The 22327-nt window shown below is 34.5% G+C and overlaps 2 protein-coding genes across 2 annotated transcripts; both read left to right on the top strand.

The window, feature by feature from the left end:
- Nucleotides 1–532: 532 nt before the first annotated feature.
- Nucleotides 533–7782, top strand: LOC121249578. Its single transcript, XM_041148297.1, has 9 exons — nucleotides 533–820; nucleotides 3019–3139; nucleotides 3279–3379; nucleotides 5117–5242; nucleotides 5343–5463; nucleotides 5614–5698; nucleotides 6557–6670; nucleotides 6788–6827; nucleotides 7397–7782. The coding sequence occupies exons 1-9, from the start codon at nucleotides 641–643 to the stop codon at nucleotides 7547–7549; spliced, it is 1041 nt and encodes a 346-aa protein (XP_041004231.1). The 5' UTR covers nucleotides 533–640; the 3' UTR covers nucleotides 7550–7782.
- Nucleotides 7783–9341: 1559 nt separating this feature from the next.
- LOC121249577 (probable isoprenylcysteine alpha-carbonyl methylesterase ICMEL2) lies at nucleotides 9342–15889 on the top strand. The gene is made up of 11 exons (XM_041148296.1): nucleotides 9342–9841; nucleotides 10112–10188; nucleotides 10455–10524; nucleotides 10662–10742; nucleotides 11785–11859; nucleotides 12159–12260; nucleotides 12345–12491; nucleotides 13784–13849; nucleotides 13946–14089; nucleotides 15283–15373; nucleotides 15589–15889. Exons 1-11 carry the CDS (start codon nucleotides 9417–9419, stop codon nucleotides 15748–15750), a joined length of 1440 nt encoding a protein of 479 aa, XP_041004230.1. The 5' UTR covers nucleotides 9342–9416; the 3' UTR covers nucleotides 15751–15889.
- Nucleotides 15890–22327: the final 6438 nt, after the last annotated feature.

Raw genomic sequence — 22327 nt, 5'->3', positions numbered from 1 at the left:
TCTTACCTTGCGGGGCATGGCGGGGTGGGGTTGCCCGTCCCTCTATGTGAAGGTAGGGCCTCGCTGCCCACCTCTAATTATTTCACAATTATTCACTGAACTTTCTTCTCATCTCATTTAATCTCAATCTCCAAACGAGACATTAGTCTTAGAGTGTGTAGTTTTTGCATATTAATTTTGAAAATAGTAGAGGCCACCATTAAAAAATAATTTTTATATAAATTTTAAATTTACTAATTAAAAAAAAAAAAGAAGCGAAGACTCCAACTCCAAGTGTCTTATAAGATTATTTATGTAAATTTTTTTTACCTTATTTTTAATTTGTACAGAGTCTTTTGAGCACGTGATTATCCCATTTATTTTTGATATTCTAATAATTGTTTGTTTTCATAATTTATTTTATTTTATTTTATTTAATTATTATAATTTTTTAAATTTTCATATAAAATAAAATAAATAATTTAATTCTTTTAAATTTTAAAATAAAAATAATATTAAAAAAAATATATATTTTAATAATATTTTACTCATCTTCATAAAATTCACTTCGCCATGACCAGACTGTTGGAAGTTTGGTGGAAAAATTAGCATATAGCGGTGTTGGTAGTATTGCTGTCGTGGAAGGGGAGGAGAAAGAGATATGGGTGAAGAGTCACCGGAGGGTCAGCAGAGGGTTAAGAGAATAGCGGCGGCGGCCTACGACTACGAGAACGATTCCAGATGGGCCGACTATTGGTCCAACATCCTCATCCCTCCCAACATGGCCTCCCGCTCTGATGTCGTTGACCACTTCAAACGCAAGTTCTACCAGCGCTACATCGTCCGTACAATTATCGCTCCCCACAATTCCTCTCTGTTATTGTTGATTTTACGATAAAGTTGTCTTCTTTAGAGTTAGGGCTTGTGACCCATGAATCCCAACTGGGTTTTTATTTGTTTCTTCTACATAGTTGGGTTTGTTAATTTTTTTTTATACATTGTTTGTTAATTTTTAATTGTCTATCTTTTACTTATATAAAAAATTGTCCGTCTTTATTGTGTGCGGACTGACCCACCAATTCCGCATCTTGTTTTTCTTTGATTGTGGGTTAATTTCTCTTTTCTGGAATTGGAATTATCCTTTATTCCCCATTTTTTGAGCGGTATTTTAAAGAATTAGGACTGAAAACCATGAAGTTCGTTTGTCAAAAAGAAAAAAAATGATATCGGGAATGCATCCTTTTTATCTTTTGGGGTTTTGGTTCTAGTTAATCTGACATAGGTTGCGTGGATTTATCTTTTAGGCCTCTGTGAATCTGTGATTTCAAATTGTTGAATATTTTCTCCTGTTAATGTTTACCTATCAAAAAATATTATTTTTTCTTCTGTTAATGTATGTTTGGTTACTGAATTTCGTGGCAATTAGATGTCGATTCAATTCCTACTGTATATTATATGGTCCTTTCTTCTTGGGCTGTTGTTGTTGTAGTTGTCTTTTTTTTTTTTTTTTCATTTAGACATCTGATATATGGTTTATTCATTTTTTCTTTATTTGTTTTCATTCCCATGAGAGTTATTCTTTTATAAAAGGATTTGGGTTTGGGTGGACTAAGGTGAGTCTTTAGTGTTTGTTGGGATATGTCATCCTTTCTTGGTGTCCTGGTTTGTATGGAGAGAAAAGGGATGGTTTTTTCAGGGGGGCTAAATTAGGAAGTAGAGGTGGTTAAGGGGTCTGGTTCATATTTCATAGTCATTTCTTTATATTTGCTCTTGGTCATGATCAACTGTCTATAATGTTACACGCAACTTAAATAATTGTCAATCCCAACTTCAGAAAGCTTAATACATAATGTAAATACTCAACTCAAATCAGCCTTAATAATAGAAAAATATATAAAAATTCTAAAGACTATTAAATAATGTAAGAAATAAATAGAGTGCTGTTATTTGGAACGCCTTGTGATCTTCAACCAATTATGTGCTTCAATATAATTACCTGGAGTGAGCGCTATAGCTTGTTTCCAATACTGAGCGGCTTGATTGAACCAAGCCTCTGCAATTTTAGAATCTCCCTGTTGAATGGCATGTTCTCCCCTGTCAGAATAGGCAGTTAAATTTCTTCCCTTAGAACGGTACTTGAGACTTTCCTGCCTCATATGGCTCAGCAGTCAATTCTTTTGGTGTCAGGGTGGGCCACTTCTCCCCCTATAACATAAAAATCAACTATCTGTAATGTAGATCATTATGAATCCATTGGAATGCATCCTAGTGGTCAAAGGGTGAGCTTTGGATTGTGAAATTCTAGGTTCAATTCTGCACTGGTGTTCCCTTGAATTACCTGACACACAATTCTAACAGGTGGGGTCATGCATCTGGAGTTTACGTGGGTTCAAAGGGTTCTTGTTGTTTCTTTTTCTTCTCCAAATCTTGTCCTGGACATGAGATGTGCGTGTGTGTGGATGTCGTTGGATCTGTATATATTGTAGTATTTTGGCTTAACCTGTGGAACGCCACGTTTGACTTGCCTTGTTTAAGAATAAAGGTTTGACTATTGAGTGATTGCCAAAGCTATGGCTCAAATGACACTTCCCTTGTTCTTATATGGGGAGGGTGAGATCATGGGCTTAGGACACATTGGGTGCGTGCATGACTTGCCAATAAATAAATGATATTGAATAATTAGTTGTTATCCTAAATATTGTATCTTTATCATGTGGATTGAAAATACACCAATCAACATTCTTTTCTATTGCTTCCCCTGCTTGGCTGCTTCTCAAAGTACAAAAAAGAAATTCTTTTTTTACCATGCCAAAAGATGGATATTTTAATTAAAGAATTACCCTTTACAGTTAAGATTCTGTCCCTATGACGGGATGAGGGATTGCTTTGTGGGTTCATGCCATGTTGTAGTGTCTGTTTTTTAACACATGCTCTTTAAAGGTTATGGAATACATGAGTTCTTATTTTTGTTTGTGTACATTTCATTTGGTTTTGCTTGCACCTTGACAATCTTTTCTGATTCTTGGATTTGATAAGCAGGATCCTGATCTCGTGGTAGATGCTATGTCTTCTACCGGTTCATCTCAGCCAGCAAGGCCAGCAGCTCCATCCTCTGCTTCAACAACATCTTCAAATGACCAAGCTCGACCGCGTAACGCAGGTTGAACGTTTGGATTTTGCTATTAATCTGAAATTGAAATTAAAAGATTACAAATTTATTAGTTCACATACATTTATATTCTCTTTCACTGGCCTTAAAATTACTGTTGCCCTTAAATTGAACCGTAATATTTCTGTAGGGTCAACGACTCGAACTTCGGGGACATCGTCAACTATGGGCCCAAATCCAAGTTCTCTACGCTGGGATCAGCAAACTATTCAGTTCTCTATGAATGCTTGGGTACATTGAATTATCATTTATGCATGCATCCATGTATTTTAAACTGCTGCATAAAGTTGTGTGCGCATTTGCCAATTACTTACAAGATTCCTCTCCCTAGCTTTTCATAAATTTTACATTCGTATTTGTTTCCTTAAAGTTGGTTCTTATTTTTCTATTAGACTTTGGAACTGATCTTTTAACTGTTATTGAGGTAGGGAAAAGAGAGGGATATCAAAGACAAGTAGTGACAACAGTAAAAAAGTCATATATCAGTCTGTAGACAGATATTTGTTGCAAAATGTGTGATTTTGCCAACATTAGTAGAAGAAAGGCTAATTTGGAAGAGTTGAATGTTCATCTCTGTGGAATTGACAGTCCTTGTTCTAGAGTTGCATAATTTTTTTTAGCTTCTGGCTAAATAATCCTTTACCACCACTTCTCTGTTCATTTCCATTACCGATCAAAACAGTAACTGAGTTACATATGGAATATCAAAACAATAGAGAATAGGTGTGAATTCGGTCCAGTCCGGTCGGTCTGGAGGGGGTTTTTGGGACCAAACCGAACCTCTTCGGTCCAGGATTTTCCCACCTTGGACCGAACTGAACACCCATAGGGACCGGACTGGTAGCTATCGGTCTGTTTGGTCCGGCCCAATTTTTTTTCATCTTTTTTTTTTTTTGCAAATAAATTAATAAAAAAAATTATTTAAATTACTAAAATTAAAATTAAGTGAATTATTAATGTAAATTAATGTAACTAACTCATTAAAAAAAATATTTAATTATAATTATATTTATGATATTGATCGTTACTACTTACTAACTTAGACTTTAGTATGCATAATTATTAATAATGCCCTATATTAAAAATTAAAAGTCTAACATTTTATATATGGTTAATAAATATCAAATAATTTCATTGTACATAGATTATTCATGCTTGCTTGCAACTTAGGTATTTAAAAAAAAATTACCTAATTACTTTACTTAAGTGTAAATAGTAGAGTATGTATGAATGCATTATGTATCTACATATATTACCATATGATTTCTGATACATTATTAATTGATAGCATATATTATTTAACATTTTATATAGTCAATGATAATATATTAGATGAAAACTATATAAGTAACTTATCAACTACTATATAAAATAATATATATTGTATGTATAAAAATATTTAAAAATATATATACTAATTCGGTCGGTTTCGGTCCGGTCCTAAAATCACATACCCTGGGACTGGACCAAACCTTTTCGGTCGCACAAATGATGGACTGAAACCGACCACAAGAATTTTCAGTCCGGTCCGGTCGGTTTTTCCAGTCTGGATGGAAAATTCTTCAGCCCTAATAGAGAATCCTTAAATTAACCTTTCCGGGCTTGAATTATTGCTTTTTTAACTCTTTTTTTGTGTTTCTAGTCAAAGTCCTAGCTGATCTGCTATTGTTCGTGTTTTTCTTTCAAGCATGATTTTCTTCTTTTATGAAGGATTTGTAGTGTCATTGAAGAATTGAATACCTTTACAGGCAAGTGTAGATCAGAGTGAAAATAACAAATTCTAGTGCATCTGAATCATAATCTAGCAATTATATCCTTTGAGAAGCCTCACAAAAAAAAACTGCTAAAAAAATTTAAAACTTTGGATCATTCGTTTTATGTTGAAAGAAAGATCCTTGTACCATTATTGTTTTGTTCATACATCTGGACTTCTTTTTAATATTGCGTATATTTCTTTTTTTACTTCAGGTGTTTGTTGTAGCTGTGCTTGCAATTTTTCCACTGATACCTAGAAATCTTTCACAAAGGGCATATCGGCTTTCCTTTATGGGCACTGCATGTTCCTCTCTATATTCTGTGTATTCGCTATATGGGGTAAGTTTTTATTCTGTTTTTGTGCCCTTGTAACCTTTCACGCCATGATTAGTTTGTTATCTTTCTTTGAGATCAATTAACCAATCTTATATTGTTGCAGAAACCAAGGGCATGGAATCTTCAGGCTTTGCAAGTTTATTTTCAGTCCATTATTGCAACCAAGGATTTTATCTACTTCATATACTGCCTTACCTTTGTGACTTCAAATCTTTGCCTCAAGTGTGAGAATTGCTTTGTCTCTTACATCCTTATTTACCTTCCCTTCAGTTCTTATTCTTAAGTTTTTTTTTTTTTTTGGTTCTTCCATCCATTGTTATATTTAGCTTTTTTCCATAGTCATGCCTAGTATTATGAGGTGATCTTTGTTGCAGTTTCTTTAATTCCCATCTTATGTCGAGCACTTGAACATGTTGCAAAGTTCCTTAGGCGTAATTTCAGTCGGTCCTCCTTGTACAGGTAGGAGAGCTATAAACCTTTTAATTGTATGCACGTTTGGTTGGTCAATTATTTGGTTTCACTTGATGACTATAGTTCTTATTCGGTTTTCTTTCGTCTTGTTGCCAAATCTGAACAAATATAATGGTACTATCAAAAAATGCTAGGGGGCTTTTGGGTGGTAGATTATTTTGAGGATTCAGATTTTTTATAATCATACCATCTAATATGTTTTTTTAATATAATTTCCATAAACTATTCCATAGTTTTCCTATAATGTTAGGAAATCGAGACTCCAAGTACACTGTTATTGGACTAATTTTTACACCTGGGCGTTGAATTGTTATGCTTTGTCCTAAAACTTACCAAAAAATGTTTGTCTTAAAAGGTGCTACACAGGCAACTATATCGCTTCTGAATGAGGGTGGATTCCTATGGTATGATAGCCCTGCCATAATAGGACTGGTACGCACTAGGACATAATAGATTGCTTGACTAGTCCTTGCTTCTGAAGAATCACCAATGAGATGATCAATTTATGGTTGAGGCTGTTGACTACAGTTGGATTGAAGTTGTTTATGTCAACTTGCTCTTTGGGAAGTTTCATCTTCTTTTTTAGATTTCTTTATTACCACACAACCTTGCTCAGAAACTGACCAGAGTCTGAAGAGTCGTTAATTCAGTTTGATGCGCCAGAATCCTTGTCATGCTGTTTCCTCGTCTTCATTGAGTAGAGTTTGTCTACTTGCAAACTATCTTCAATGCCCAAGTTAAAACAAATAATTGTTTAAACTATTATCATGTGAGCCGTTGTATTCCATTTATTATTTTCGGTATATGTAACTGAATGATTTTATATTTTCCTCTTTGTACGGACAGGAAGTACTTGGAAGGACCATGTGTTTGGGTGGAGTCAAACACAACCACCCTTAGCATAGTGTCTTCACATGCTGAGATTGGACTTGGCTTCCTCCTAATTGTCTCTCTGTTCTCGTGAGATTCTCAGAGACATTTTCCCTTTTCAATTCTTGCAAGCTTTTATTTCCTTTCACTGTTATGTTTTTGTTCACTTCTGAAGTCTCTTGGATTCTAATGCTATGTTATGCACAGGTGGCAGCGCAACCTTATACAAACTTTCATGTACTGGCAGGTTTGTGACATTGTCTGTTATCATCTATAGAGTTGGTTTTTTGTTGTTCAATCGAAAGTGTTGTTAGCTATATTCGCTGTTAAGCAATGGAGAGAATTAGAAAAGTTTAGAGCTAGAGAGAGAGAGCTTGAATTTGTTGGACATTTCTTACTATCCTTTAGCTCAGACAATGCAGGCTCTTTATAGACAGCTGAGTGGCCTAAAAGAATGAGGAAGAAGTGTTTGGAATGTAGAAGTCTTGTCGACAGCTTTAGAAGAAATGTTCGTGATTGTTTCTAGAATTAAATATTCTCAAAGGTCTCAAATCATCTCAATAACTTATGATGTGGCTTGATAGACCATATTAAGCTGTAGTGATGGAGTGGCTCCCTTATATGTATATATATATATATATGTATGTATGTATATATATTTCCTGTATAAATAAAGGGGGAATTCGTTCTATTTTCTTATTTGCTCTCTATTTAGGTTGTGTTAGGCTTTGCAGAATATATAGCAAAGTGCGTAATGACTCTTTTTATGTGTATTTTCTTTGCTTTTTGACCGTGTCGAAACACGTTATTTGACAGCTATTGAAGCTCATGTATCGTGCCCCTGTCACTGCAAGTTACCATAACAGTGTATGGACTAAGATTGGGAGGACTGTCAATCCGCTTGTCCATCGCTACGCGCCATTCTTGAATACTCCAATTTCTGCTGTCCAGAGATGGTGGTTGAGGTAGAAGAAACAAGTAGAAGAAGGCAGCCTCAAAGTCCAAAGTGAAAATCCCACCTGGATCCACTCTTTTTATCTAACTTATGTCAGATACATGACAAATTTTCCATTATGATTAGAGTCTACTGGAAGTTACTTGCAACGATTGAATACTTGTTTGTTTTATCTTTTATGTACTGCCAAAACTTCTCATGGGGAGTTGCATCCACTCAATTTACCGTATAATTATTATTCCGAAAACACTAGAAGATTTCCACCGACCGAATTCTTTTTTTATTTTTTACTCGGGGATTAAGTAAGTGTTTTTAATTGAATATGTGATTTTTTTTTTAATTTTTAAAAATATCTAAATAGTTTTAAAAAATGGTGAAAGTAAAAGTAAAAAAAAAAAAAAATAACTGATCAGTAGAGGATTTCGTTTGTTTTTAGAGATGAGATAATATGAGATTAAAGTTAAAAAATTGAACAAAAATTGTTAGAATATATTTTTTAATATTATTTTTATTTTGTGATTTGAAAAAGTTAAATTGTTCATTTTATTTTGTATAAAAATTTAAAAAAGTTATAATAATAAAATGAGAGATTTTCAAAGTTTTTAAAATTTTAGGTTTTAGATTGTGTTTAGATGTTAAATTGAGCTCAGTTAAGTTGAATTCTTTTTTAATAGTAATGAGTTGAGTACTGAAGGGAGTTATATATGACTCATCTAAATTGAGTTTAAAATATGTTTAAATATTGAGATGAGTTTAATATTTTTTATAAGAAATTGAAAAGTACTGTAGGTTTTACATATAACGTATAAAAATATTTTAAGTTGAAAAAAAGTTATAGGTTTTATATGTAAAAAGATTTTAAATTAGGATAAATTTAATAATTTTAGAATTGAATGTTTAGTTATTAAATTTGATTTAAAATTAGATTGAATTTAATTGAGTTCAACTAAATTTATGAACTAAACACAACCTCAGTCTTGAAAGCAAAGTACGCCTTAGTTAATATCCAATTATTTATTTATTTATATACCTCCTCCTACTAAGAGCACTCTCAATAGTTTTTCTATTATACAAAAAATATAAAGAATTTAAAGAATTGTTCTAAAAAGAAATTCTGATTATGTAAAATAAATTGTAAAATACATTTAGTTACAGTATCTTATTACATGTAGTGGATACTGTTCATTCTGTAAAAAAAATTTTATTGTTGATATTTCATTTACTCCTTATTTTTATTTATTTTGATTTTTATCATATAAACAAATTCTTTTTATTATTCATCATTTAAAATACATATATTTCATTTTCTTCTAAAAAATATTTTAAAAATATTTTTAAACCAATTTTTTCATATTTGATTTTATTTTTAATTTTTATTTGGTTTATATATTTTTGTTTTACGTGTATAAGATTGAATTATTTTACATTGTATATAAAAATAAATTACAAATATAAAAAGAATATATGGATATTATAAATTTATTAATAGAAATGAAATATTTAAAAAAAATAAAAATAATATTTAAATAATATAGAGAAAAAATAAATAAGTTGATGAATGACATATTGTAAAAGTTAATATGGAAAATAAAAAAGTAAATTTTGATGATGTATTTAAAAAAATAAGATAAAGAACCAAGAACTCTAAAAAAGAACGCGCGTCAATACATATACATTTATATATTTTATTTTTATTTTATAAAAAAAGTATCGTGGCGAGATACGAGTGGTCAGGATTCAAATTACTCCAGAGAAGAAAGCAGTGTCTTCTCCACAACTAAAGAAAAAGTCTTGGCATCAGCCACCTATGCGGCATCAGCCAAAAGCAGACCTTATAGTGGCACCGAAAACTAATAAAATGGAATCGAATCTATCTATATAATGAGGCTGCGAGAAAACAAAGCAATGCACGGCACCAGCTGGATTCAAATTCCCTCTCAAATAACAGCAGTTAACTTCTTGCGATCCAAATACCAATCCCACACAGACCACACTGCCTTCCTTCCCCCCTATAATTCCATCTCCGGCCACCCCCACTGTTCTCTTCCGTCCCTCCGTTTTCTTCATTCATATCTGAGGTCCATAGTCATGAATGACGTCGACACTAAGCCCTTGCTTTCTTCCAAGCTTTCCAATTACACTGATGCCGCCAATAGCCACCAGCGCCGGCGCCGAGCATCAGCTAATCCCTCCTCCGGGCGCCCATCCCCCGGCAGGGCTCAGTCTTTCAGCCGAGATTTCGGGCACGCCGCCGCAGAGACTTATCTCGTCACCCGGCTCACCTTCACCCTCCTCCGATATCTAGGGTACTACTCTACTGAAACTCAATCTCCTTGTATTAATGCTAACTAAAGAACGTCTGTACAAATTAAGTGTTTTACGATGAACTGGTCGGACAACTTTGCTGCTGGTACTGAAAGGTCCTTGATTAATGTAGTTAACTGTCCGAGGGAGAAAAAAGATGGATGAAAGGTTTCTCTTTTCTTTGTGAGCCATAAGGGAGCCAGTTAGATGACGATGATCGTTTTATTAAACGTAAGTTATATGCATATAATTTATCATTTCTTTTCATTCAGGGTAGGGTACCGATGGATGACAAGATTAGCTGCTCTTGGTTGTTATGCCTTGCTACTTATGCCCGGTTTTCTTCAAGGTTTGTGTTGTCTTACATGTTGAATAAACGTCATTCCCTTATATTTCTTTGCCTTTACTTTTATTTGATTGCTTATTTAGATTACTAGATTATGAGAGAAACTAAATTTTGGGGATTCCTTGTGTAATCCATGCCCAGAACAGAAACACGCGGCGTGGTTTCTATAATTTTCTTCAATCTGTTACAGGATAAATTATGTATTTCAGGACATCTTCACATTATTTTCCAAACAAACAGAACTTAACCTGCTTGCTAATTTTCTGCAGTGGCATATTATTATTTCTTCTCAAGCCAGGTCAGGAGAAGTATTGTTTATGGAGAGCAACCAAGAAATAGGTATGTGATTGAGATAGAGGTGATAACATATTTTTTAATTTTCATTTTAATAAGCTACAAACTTGCTCATGGATGATGTATCTCATGCAATTGCTATTTTCTACTGTCGCATTTTTATCCTTACATCTTTTCTACAGGTTGGATCTATATTTACCTGCAAATAGTGATGAACCCAAGCCAGTTGTCATATTTGTAACTGGTGGAGCTTGGATTATTGGGTGAGTGATTTGAGATAGCTGCTAGCTTTTGCATCACTTGTCACCCTGAAATTGCTGCATATTATTTGCTTTACCTCATCTGTTAGCTTAATCTATGCACTAAATATAGGGCAACAGATTGACCCATGCCTTTCCACAGCTTGAGGGCTTAAATAGGTTTAATGTTCAATGATATGATGATGTTGACTATCACGGAGATGTACAACTGTTTGTTTCCATTTCTTTTTGGGATAGGGTAGTATATATTACTCATGAGAGGCTATATAAATACACAATCGTGCTAAGGAGGGAGTGGCCACCTTGCTTACAACACCCTTACATGATAGAGAGACATACACCAGACCACATCCACCGAAGCCACAAGCAAAAACAACAACTGCAGAAACATAATCAGTCTGCCACTTGGATAAGAAGACCTGCAGAAAAACTTTCAAAACACCCAAAAGCACAGCGAAGCCTGCAGAGATTTGGATAAGAGAACCTACCACACAGCTCCTGCAGACACCATACTACAAGACATACCCCACCAAATCCACCATCCAACAAACAGATGTTTGGTTCCAGTATCAGACAAGAAGTTAAATATTTTTTATGAGAGAGTCCCTGACATAGAGTTTAGGATGTCAATTTGCATTTGGATCAGCACATACTCTGAGTTGGCAAGTATTACCCATCTTTGCTAAATGAGAATAATTCCCAAATTAGATCTGATGAGGAGCTCTTTAGGTAGATAAAATATAGTTAAAAGGATTCTCACGGATTAATTTGTACATGGGAGGATGGAGGATAAGATGAAAAGCAGATCCAAGGTCACATTGTAAATTTATATTGCTGCTTTCATTGTAAATTTACGGTGCTTCTGGGTTGAGCTTTGATGGTTAAACAGTTTCTAACCACATCAGTTTTTTTCCCCACTTGTGATGTCAGATGTATGGTATAAGGTGCTGTACATAATAGCATTAATTCCCTTGCATTATATTTATTCGTCTACTTTGTTTCTTCAATGTCACTTATATGTGTTTTTGTTCATTGCCTGGTTTAGGTACAAAGCGTGGGGTTCTCTTTTAGGACAGCAATTAGCAGAACGAGACATAATAGTGGCATGCATTGACTACAGGTATTTGGTTCCAAGATACAATACTGTTCATCAGAATGCTGCCCTCAAACACCCCCCCCCCCCCCCCCCCCCCCCCCCCCCCCCCCCAAAAAAAAAAAAAGAACCACCATGAAAGGACCTGTCAAAATAGATTTCTTTATATTATAAATGATGTAATTTATCTTGTCTATGTAATTTATGCAAAGTTATCAGGTGTACCTGCATATAATTCTTAATATAACTTAGAACATACTTACATTTGGGTTAGAGATTGCTACTCGTGTTTGTTGCATGCCATAACAGATAATATGTGCATGCAGAAATTTTCCTCAGGGAACTATTAGTGATATGGTGAAAGATGCTTCTCAGGGCATCTCATTCATCTGCAACCACATAGCTGAATGGGGGGGTGACCCTAACAGGTGACAGACTATTTTCTTAGTTTTAGGGTTTCCCCATCTTATCTCCAAACCATTCCATTGATCTCTTCATCCATGTTTGAGCAGGATATATCTAATGGGGCAATCGGCTGGTGCGCACATTTCTGCTTGTGCTCTCTTGGAGCAAGCAATCAACGAATCTGAATATGGGAAAAGAGAGAGTATTTCTTGGAGTGTCTCTCAAATAAAAACTTATTTTGGATTATCTGGAGGGTATGTTTTGTTATGTGTTACTATTTTGTGAATCTCGTAGAAGTTTACTGACATTGATCTGAGCCCCTCATCCAATAGGTTTAATTCATGGTATTGTTGACCAGTTACAATTAATAGTATAAATTTTTTGATGATTGTGAGGATCATCCCTGGGGTTTAACCTTTTGTGAACCTAGATGAGACCTTGCCAGTAGATTTTAATGTTCAAACAGTTCACATGGATGGAACAGCTGGACATCTGTGATTTGCCTTCTCCATTAGCGTGTGCTGATTTTCAAATTGCAGCTGTGTGACATATCTGTTGTTTCTGCTGCAAAGCTTTGATTTTATTTTGTGGAGCTTCAGTCTAGTAAATGCACTCTTAAGTTATCATGCCTTTTTTTATTGGCACTGGGTGTGGGGGAACGAAGTCCCGACTAATACAGGGGGTGCACATGCCCTCTGCAAGGATTTTCCCGCAACTGCACCTCGGGTAATTCATCGGGAAATCCTCCTAGTCAAATGGTCCCTGGAAATCCTTTGCACTCAAGGGTTTGGACCTTAAACTTTGAGGGAGCATACAACCAAGACCAAGACTCTTACTACTTGAGCCAACCCCTAGGAGTTTTACCATGCCTTTTGATTATTATAGGTGTAGTAAAGGTATGGCCTTCAATCTTTCAAGGAGGTGCCAGACCTAGGCTATAAATGTTATTATTAAACAGTTCACATAAACAAGGTCCTGATGTGGCTTGGGCTTTCCTTGGATTGTTACAACTATTTAGGTCCTTCTTTATGCTGGCTGCTATATATTTATCAGAGGTGAGAGACTTATTTCCAAAAGTAGATACCATATATTTTTTCGTTATTTTTCTGCTGAAAGATACTCCACACACACACACGTACACACTCTAATGTCCTCATAAAGTTCAGAAAGTGTGACAAGTTTAACACACCAATTTGATTTGAGGCTTCAAAAAATAGGTTTGGTTTATATAATAGGAGGCACGACAAAATTAAATTTCTATAGTTCTTATGATAGTAATCTAGAAGGCAGCGGGATAAATCTGTCAAGTACTTTGCTTTAAACATTTACCCATACTCCACTGGCACCATTCCGTGTCCGTAATAGGTAGACAGGACTCTCTTTGCTTTCCCATCTTAAAGATGCAAAACCTTAATTCTGGTTTTATGGCATTGAGAAGATTCTAGCTACAAATTCCTTAATTCTGTTTTGCGTTTGCCAATCTACTGGAGGATGCTTATCTTAGGTCCATACTCTCATTCTTTTCCCCTGAAAATTCATTGAGCAGGTACAATTTACTCAATTTAGTCGATCATTTTCATAACCGAGGCCTCTATCGCTCCATTTTCTTAAGGTACTTGCCAAATAATGTTTGCTGGGAACCTATTGGCTTATTCTTATGTTTTTAAGTGTTTACACCTTATGTATTCCTTGTTATGTTTAATTACAGCATTATGGAAGGTGAACAGTCTCTGCAAGAATTTTCTCCTGAACTTAAAATACAGGACTCAAGCATTAGGGATGCTGTTTCTCACCTGCCTCATTTTATTCTTTTTCATGGAACTTCAGATTATTCCATTCCAGCAGACGCCAGGTTAGAATCTTCCCTGAAATAAATGCTGCAAGCTCACTATGTTTGATAGTAGGGATGGAAAGTACCTAATGAACTCCATCCCAAAATGGGGCTTCCTCGATGAAAAAAAATGGGGTGGACAATGTAGGGTGAGGTTATGGTTCAATACTTACAAAGTGTTTGTGAAACTTACCAATATAATAAAAAAGATGATGAATGGAAAATATGAAGTATGGAGGTGATGGTGTAAGGGAAAAGAGGGGGAAGGAGAGGGTGTCCACCTTTTCCTCATGTTGTTTGGTAGGAAGGAAAGAGGAGAGGAAGGATTCAAAAAATGAGGAATTACTTCTACCATTGGTCCATTATATCCCAGATTGAAATAATTTAAAGCGAAGGTAGAAGTGAAATTTCATATGTTTGTCTTTAAGAGCATATCTTTCCCCTCTAATCCTACTCAAATTATCTCTATGAACTGATGATAATGAAGAAGACAATGATGATGCCCACCCACTGGTGAATTTAAAAGTCAAAAGTAAATAAAAATAAATAAACTCTTCTAGTATTGATAAAAGGAAAAGTCTACTATGCCGTCCAAATGTTACCGCTCGGTTTGACCGCTCGGTTTTTTTTTTTTTTTACCGAATGATGAAAAAAGTAATTTTAAATGTATTGATGTATTTTTTTTATTTTTTAAAAATATTTAAATACATTAAAAAAATGTGAACAGAAAAATGATAAAAAAAAAAAAAAAAACTAGTTTTACAACTAGCGGTCAAACTGAGCAGTGCTACTCGGGCGGCAGAGTAGCACCGCTCTTGATAAAATAATTATCTAACTTACCAAAAAAATGTAGTGGGAAATACGATTCATTGGATTTGAAATTGAATAAAATACGGTGCACAGGGATAAAAAATATTATCCGTCTTATGTTTGATACTTCCCTTCTTCACGTTTCTGAAAGGATGGAAGAAATGGCATATTGATAATGTAGTTGGTGTGTAAAGGGCATAATATAACTCTGTCCTGATCCTGCCTAGTACCTCTACGATGATAATGGAATAAGTGCCATGCTGAAGCTATGTTAATGGAAACTTCAACGAACTGTCATATCCTTCTTGCCATTAGAGATCCATATACGTGACTTGGGTTCGGCTACAATGTTTTTACAAGATTCTCAGGCATACTTCCAACTACTTGTTTCTTGCCTTTCGCAGTATAACTTTTGTAGATGCTCTTCAGAGGGCAGGAGTCCAAGCAAAGCTAGTCCTGTTTGAAGGAAAAACGCATACAGATTTGTTTCTTCATGTAAGTGATGACTCGGGATAATTTCTTGTAAGGTTGCATTGCCTTGTCTAGTAGTTTTCAATGTGGTATGCGCACCGATATTTCCAAATTTGTATATACCAATATCTCATATTCCGAAAAGGAAATTTCAATATAGACCATAGATCTAATTAATGCATACGGCAGGAAGCTGTTGTCCTTCTAAGCAAGCCTCAACATTTTTCCATTTAATACAGGATCCTTTGAGAGGCGGGAAAGATGAACTGTTTGACCAGTTAGTTGCTGTGATACATGCTGGTGATAAGGAAGCTCTTTCTAAGGATGCTATGGCCCCTCCAAGAAGACGCCTTGTGCCTGAGTTTTTATTACAGCTGGCTCGCAAGATCAGCCCCTTCTAGACCTTATAGCTGTCCAAGTTTATCACTACCATTCCATGTTCTTGCCTGTATTGCTTAGACCATTGTCTATTCTTTTATTCTTTGGGGAGATATTTTGGTATTCCTTTTTCTTTTTTAATGATAATTCCCAATTTATTGAGATCGGGGAAACCTCGTTATTTACTTTAATGCGTTGGCCAGCTAAGTCGCCAGAAAATGATATATATTGGTTACGAGTATCATTTTACCCACAAATCATAAAGAAATGCTCACTTAAGATCTGACTGTAAAGATTGTACTATTCGTGATTATTAGTGAAATTGTATATTTTTTTAATATTAAGAAAAAATTTAAAAAAAACTTAAAAATAAAATAATAAAAAAATAAAAGTTTCAAAGATATTATATATAGAGTAGTAAATGGGTGATAGGAGATAGTAAGTTTATCATTATCCTTTAACAAAATAGTTACATATATTTTGGAGTCATCTTTAAAAACATTTAACAAAATCCCTAAAAAGCAAACCTAATGACCGAATGATTAATAATTCGTTTTTCGGGTTCAAATTATGTCCTAATCAAGATACGGACTTTTTACCTCTAAATTTAGGGTAGACGTTTACTGTGACACATCAACTTTTACTCCTTAATTAAGGGGCTGACCATCAACCTCATGAAGAGATGGTCGTTCGTGATGATCACCACTTTTGGTTGGGGGTTTCCGGACACCCATGGCTCTCACCACTCTCTTGGGTCTATCCCCACAGGAAGGAGCTACGTACTAAGTAACCCTTTATGGGCGTGGCCGAAAGGGTGGATTTGGTGTAATCAACAACTAATTAATAACGTTTTGCCCATTACAATGAGACGCGTACAAGACCATCCCAAACTCCCAATTAAGATGCAAACAAAAATAGATAAAAAAAAGAAGACGACGAGCTAGCGTTATTTGGTGGTGATTTAACAGTACTGACACGTACGTTGCTTAATGAGCTGGAGCTGCATGAGTCTAAGGGGCAGCCCGTGGAAGCGGTGCGTAACTACGAAGTTTCCTCTGATTTCGATATGAATGAATGAGTGTGCGGTTTTTATAGGCTAATTCCAAGTTGACGACATCACCCAAATGCATGGCTTGCAAACAATGCGAATAAATTGGACCACTTGGATCGATATTATTATTAGTTTTGTATTGTTTAGATCATCACGACTATAGATAGTACTTGTCAATGTCAGCGACGTGGATCGATTGAGTACATTGTCGCTGTGAAAAATTGGTGTCATATATGTCTAAATGGGAGACTCGGGGTCTAACCTATGAATTAAGTTCTACTTTACGTAGTCTATCAAAGTCTATATCATGCTATATACTTCTGAGATATATACAAGCTTCTTTAACTTCTTTTGTAAAGAAGCCAGACAACAAAATCTCCAGTGCTGTTAGTGATCCTGGAAGGTCCAGCCCGCCTAATTTGAATGGTAGAAATTAAAGGCAAGATTAATCTCCATGTAAGCTGGCAAGAGGTAGAAGACTTGTCAATTGACTTGGCGTGATTGGCCTTTAGCTTTGCATGATCTGTCTTCTTCTATCGATCACATCCTATCTTTGGCTCAACCACTAATTCATATAGGGCACTTCATAACGCATGATGATCTTTCTGTTTAGCATGACATTCACTTGAATGCTACTATACATGTATGCATGACAAAGACATATATAAATATATATATATATATATATTTATATATTTATGGAGTAATATTGTTTATTGACTATCCTATATGAATGAGAAGAAAACTATTTATTTATGATATATATTTCCTATATATATGACTATTTCCTATATAAATGACTATTTCATACTAAAATAAGTTAATTTTTATCACAAATAGTCATTCTCGCAGCAAATAATCGGTCATAAATGTTCATTTTTTCTTGTAGTGATATATATCTTTTATATTTATATATTATACATATATCCTCATAATCAAAAGGTAAAACCAAATGCGTGTATTACTCATAGAAAATTATGTTAAGACTGTAGAAATATACTAGAAGGATGCTCATCATGATGAGTGCTCATCAATATCACTGAAAAAAATATTGCGACGACCGATTTAAAAGAAGAGTAGTGCTAGGCTGCCGTCCAGCAATGACAGTTGGGCGTGCTGCCTAGCACAAATTTGTCTTTTTATTTTTTTCTTCTCTTTCTTTTTATATTTTTTTAACATATTTAATTTTTTTTAAAAATAAAAAAAATTCACCAATATACCAAAAGTCACTTTCTTAATCATTAAGTAGAAAAAAATTATAAAAAAAATATATAAATAATCAAAATGAAGAAGCAAACTCAGACAGTATATTAGCATTTTTCTTAAAAGGAATATTCACAAAGCCTTTTTAGGCACTACATATAAATCAGATCATCACTAGCTAGCTAGCTGTTACCCACCCCACAAGTTACCTACTTGATCATGTCTGCTTCGCTATATATATATATATATATACATATATATATATATATGTATATATATATTAGCAATAAGGGAGAAAGGAATATAGGGGATATAAGGCTCAAGATCTAGAAACATGGAATTTTCTCTCCCACACAAAATAATTAGGATTTCTCAGTAAGTCTCTGCAAACTCATAATTTTTGTATTTATCTAGCGAAAGTCGCGCAAATCTCTGGAACAAGACGGTTTGCTCAAGCAAGGGTCATCTGGCTTAATTCATTGGGTGCGGCTACTATGCCGCCCATCTTGACCACTGGCGGTATGCTCAACGTCAAAAAAATTTTTTTTTGTTTTTTTTTTATTTTTACATTTTTTTACATATTAAAATATATTTAAAAAATAAAAAAAATATACCAATACATTTAAAATTACTTTCTTAATCACTAAGTAAAAAAAAATAAAAAATTTGACCAGCGGTCAAATGGAGGTGTCAAAAGGGCATAATAGTGTTTCTCTAATTAATTATTTTATATCTCACGAAATTTTAAACCAACTAATTCAAATGTGACTAAACTAGCTACAATCAATTAATACTAGGTACCATGTACCCAAATATTTCATGGGTTGACACTGAAATATTTACCAACACAAATACAAAACCGATCGAGCATCAACCAAACTGATTTTAAGACGACGGCAATATTCATGGATACAAATTTATAGTACCCGGCCGGCCGGGCATATGTGTAAAAACTCTTGCCAACAGATCATCATCATCATCTAGTAAACAAAGCTCGCTACATATAAAACCACCTGCACATTCAACCAGCAGTTAGCTGAAAAAATCAATAAAATCGCCGCCTATAACCTTTCCCGCGCGAACTCAATTAATTAAGATATATTTTAACTCCTAAATCAATTTTTGATATTTAAGATAAATATATATATATATATATATATATTTATATACAGCCACGTTTGGCTTACATGATTACTTTTCAATTATTCTATGGTCCTGGCCAGCTTTATAGTTTGTTCGCTTTTGCAAATTGTACGCGTCCTAGTCATGAGTCAATATTACACGTACAAGCTGGCTCACGTACACTCGGATACGGGTCTAGCTATAAATAGAAGCAAGCCGCTAGAGAAGGTTTGCACAATCAACTCTCAAAAATGAAGGCAATTTTACTCATCATCTCATGTCTTCTAGCTTCCTCAGTACTTCTTGTTCCTTCTTCAGTTTTAGCTCGAGAATTGAATGCAGGTGTGTATACTACGTACTTATAATTATTTGATCCAGTAGATAGTCGTGTTTGATCTAATTAATATTGCATGTATTAAGCATACTTAATATTGATCAATTGAAGTACTTTGATGTTGTTATTTATAGCCAAAAACAATAATTAATTACATGCACACAAATATATTCATTAATCTACATGGTCGTTCCTCAAAGAAGGCAAACAACAATAAACAAAAAAAAAAAAAAAGACTGTTGCTCTTTTCCGTATATATGCTGAATGATATCGTGAATTTTCCTATTATAAGTGTTCCATGAAACATACTTTTTGAATCGAAATGTGTTTTCATGCATATTGCAGTCGAGCAAGCTGATGCTCCGTATAGAAGTATAGCTGGCCGTGGGCTGCCAGGATCATGTGGTCGTGGTCCGAGGTATAGCCCATGTTTACCAAGAAAACCCCCGCCGCCACCTTCTAGATCTTGTGGCACCTATAATCGTTGCCGGCCTCCTTGACATCAGAAGCGCCATGAAGTGGTACTACTGCATGGTTCGGCATAAAAAGCACAAGATCTTTTATAATATATATATATGGTTTTCTTGGGGACTGTGATGGCTTACTTCGCAGTAGTAGTGTTACTCTCTTGCACTTGTAATAATGAATGAACTCCAAGGAGTCCTGTACGTACAGTTTGATGTAATGTATTATATATGTGGGCAACTTGAATGGGTAATATAATATAATCTAGGTATTATCCTGTCAAACTTTAGATTCACATGTATCTCAATTAATAATCCGTTTCAATATTAGTCATTGGTAAATCATATATATTATCAAGCATAGATCTACTCTTGACTTCAAAAATTTGAGAGACTAAAATTGTGTTTTGTGAGATACTATAATTGATAAAACCTTAAGTAATTTATGTATTATACACCCAAATTATTGGAGTACTTGACAATTGACACTCTAAATTATCACATTTTAACAGTTCATACCTTCGTTTAAGATCTAACCCTTAAGATTGTGCCATATTTTACGCTATATATACACTAAGATCTAGTCTAATGATAGAAAATAAAATAAAATAGAAAAGAAAAGGGAGAATGGAGATAGACCTTGAAAGTTACATTTCTATAGATCTCTATTTATAGCAAAATTATATTGAGATAGAATAATGTAAATATCTTAATCACTATGAAAATCAAATCAAGCTAATATCACAACAAAATGATTTGATAATTATGAAAATCAAGTCAAGATAATATCAAATCAAATTCAATATCCCCTCAAATTAAAGGTGGAGAATCTTGAACTTAAAATTTGAGTGTGGCCATATCCATTAATTGATCGCCGATTAGATGTTGGTGTTGGTGATGAAGTGGTTGGCAACTAGAACATCAAATCTGAAACTATAGCCAATAATGAGTTATATATGACCTTGGTTAACTATAAGACCAAAATCAAAAGTCCAAAGTTGGATATGAGGCTTCAAACAATGTTCACAATATATCAAAATCCAATAAAAAAAATGTACCACAACTAATAGAGATATTCCAAATGCATGGATTTGAGATGATACATAATTGAACGAAGATGAAAATTTTGTAAGAGGTAAATCTAGAGGAAGAATAAATATTCCACATGATCAAGCATGGAGTTAGCCAAGGGCTTTGATACCATGATAGAAAATAAAATACAATAAAAAATGAGATTGAGAGGGGAAAAGGAGAGAGATAGACTTGAGGCTATATCTTTGTTATTATCAATTGTTATTGAATACAAGCCATACAACCATATTTATAGGAAAACTATATTGAGATAAGATAAGGTCAATATTTTAATTATAATAAAAATCAAATTAAGATAATATCAAATCAAATTAATTTGACAATTATGAAAATCAAGATGATATTATTTTCACAGTTCTGCTAATTAAGTACAACCGGCTATGGGAATTGTTGTGCAACCGGCTGACACATTAGCATTTCACAATCTCATTTTTCTTTATTCGTACATCTGCAATCTCCTTCCCCTCCACCTTCATCGCTATGCTCTTCCTGGTCTGCAAGTTTCTGGCATGGTACACCTTGGCCGAAAGTGCCATGACCCGTAGTTTGACCCAACTCGTACTTGCCATGGAGAACCATCGAATTACCATCTCTGCTCTTCTCAGCCATTTCTGGCAGCTTTAACTTGAAATAATATATATATATATATATATATATATATATATATATATATATTGATACATAAATGAGGAGCAACTAATTATTTGATGATGCATGCATGTGGTCATCAAAGAAATTGACTTCGAGGATCAACATTCCCAGAGTTCACTGCCAACAGATACACAGGTTGTGACATAACTAAAGCGACAGAGCCTACAATGGCGCACCCCATGATGAAGGTTCGATAAACTAGAAAAAGAAGAGTATGAAAATAGAACTTTTGGGCATTGCCAATTGCCAACTTCTTCAGATTCCATTCACTATACGTACTACATTGCGACGGAAACAGCAAATCCTATGCCAACATGATATACATCTGGATACGTGACCTCGATCAACTTTTACATTTTTTTTTTTTTTAAAAATAATCTATTGGGAGCCTTACATTCATCTCAAGCAGAGAAAGCAACTTCCATAGCTTGCAAGACTGGTCCAATATTATCAAATTTGAAATTTCTCAGGCTCTTGTCAGGCCCTGTTTTCTGTTTGTAAACATTAGCCTCAGCTTTCTTCACCTCCTCAGTGCTTCTGTTGCATTTCCAGTTTCCTCTGATAAAGAACTTCCTGGCCATCTTTCACAAATGATCGGAACTCGCAGAGTGCGATGGCTACCAGTTTGTTGGCGGAGGCCTTTTCCTTTGCGGCCTAGTCTTCTCACGTGATATTGCATGGCG

The sequence above is a fragment of the Juglans microcarpa x Juglans regia genome, chromosome 2D, assembly GCF_004785595.1.
Source record: "Juglans microcarpa x Juglans regia isolate MS1-56 chromosome 2D, Jm3101_v1.0, whole genome shotgun sequence".
Classification (NCBI taxonomy): Eukaryota; Viridiplantae; Streptophyta; class Magnoliopsida; order Fagales; family Juglandaceae; genus Juglans; species Juglans microcarpa x Juglans regia.
This window is presented reverse-complemented; position numbering and strand designations above follow the sequence as displayed.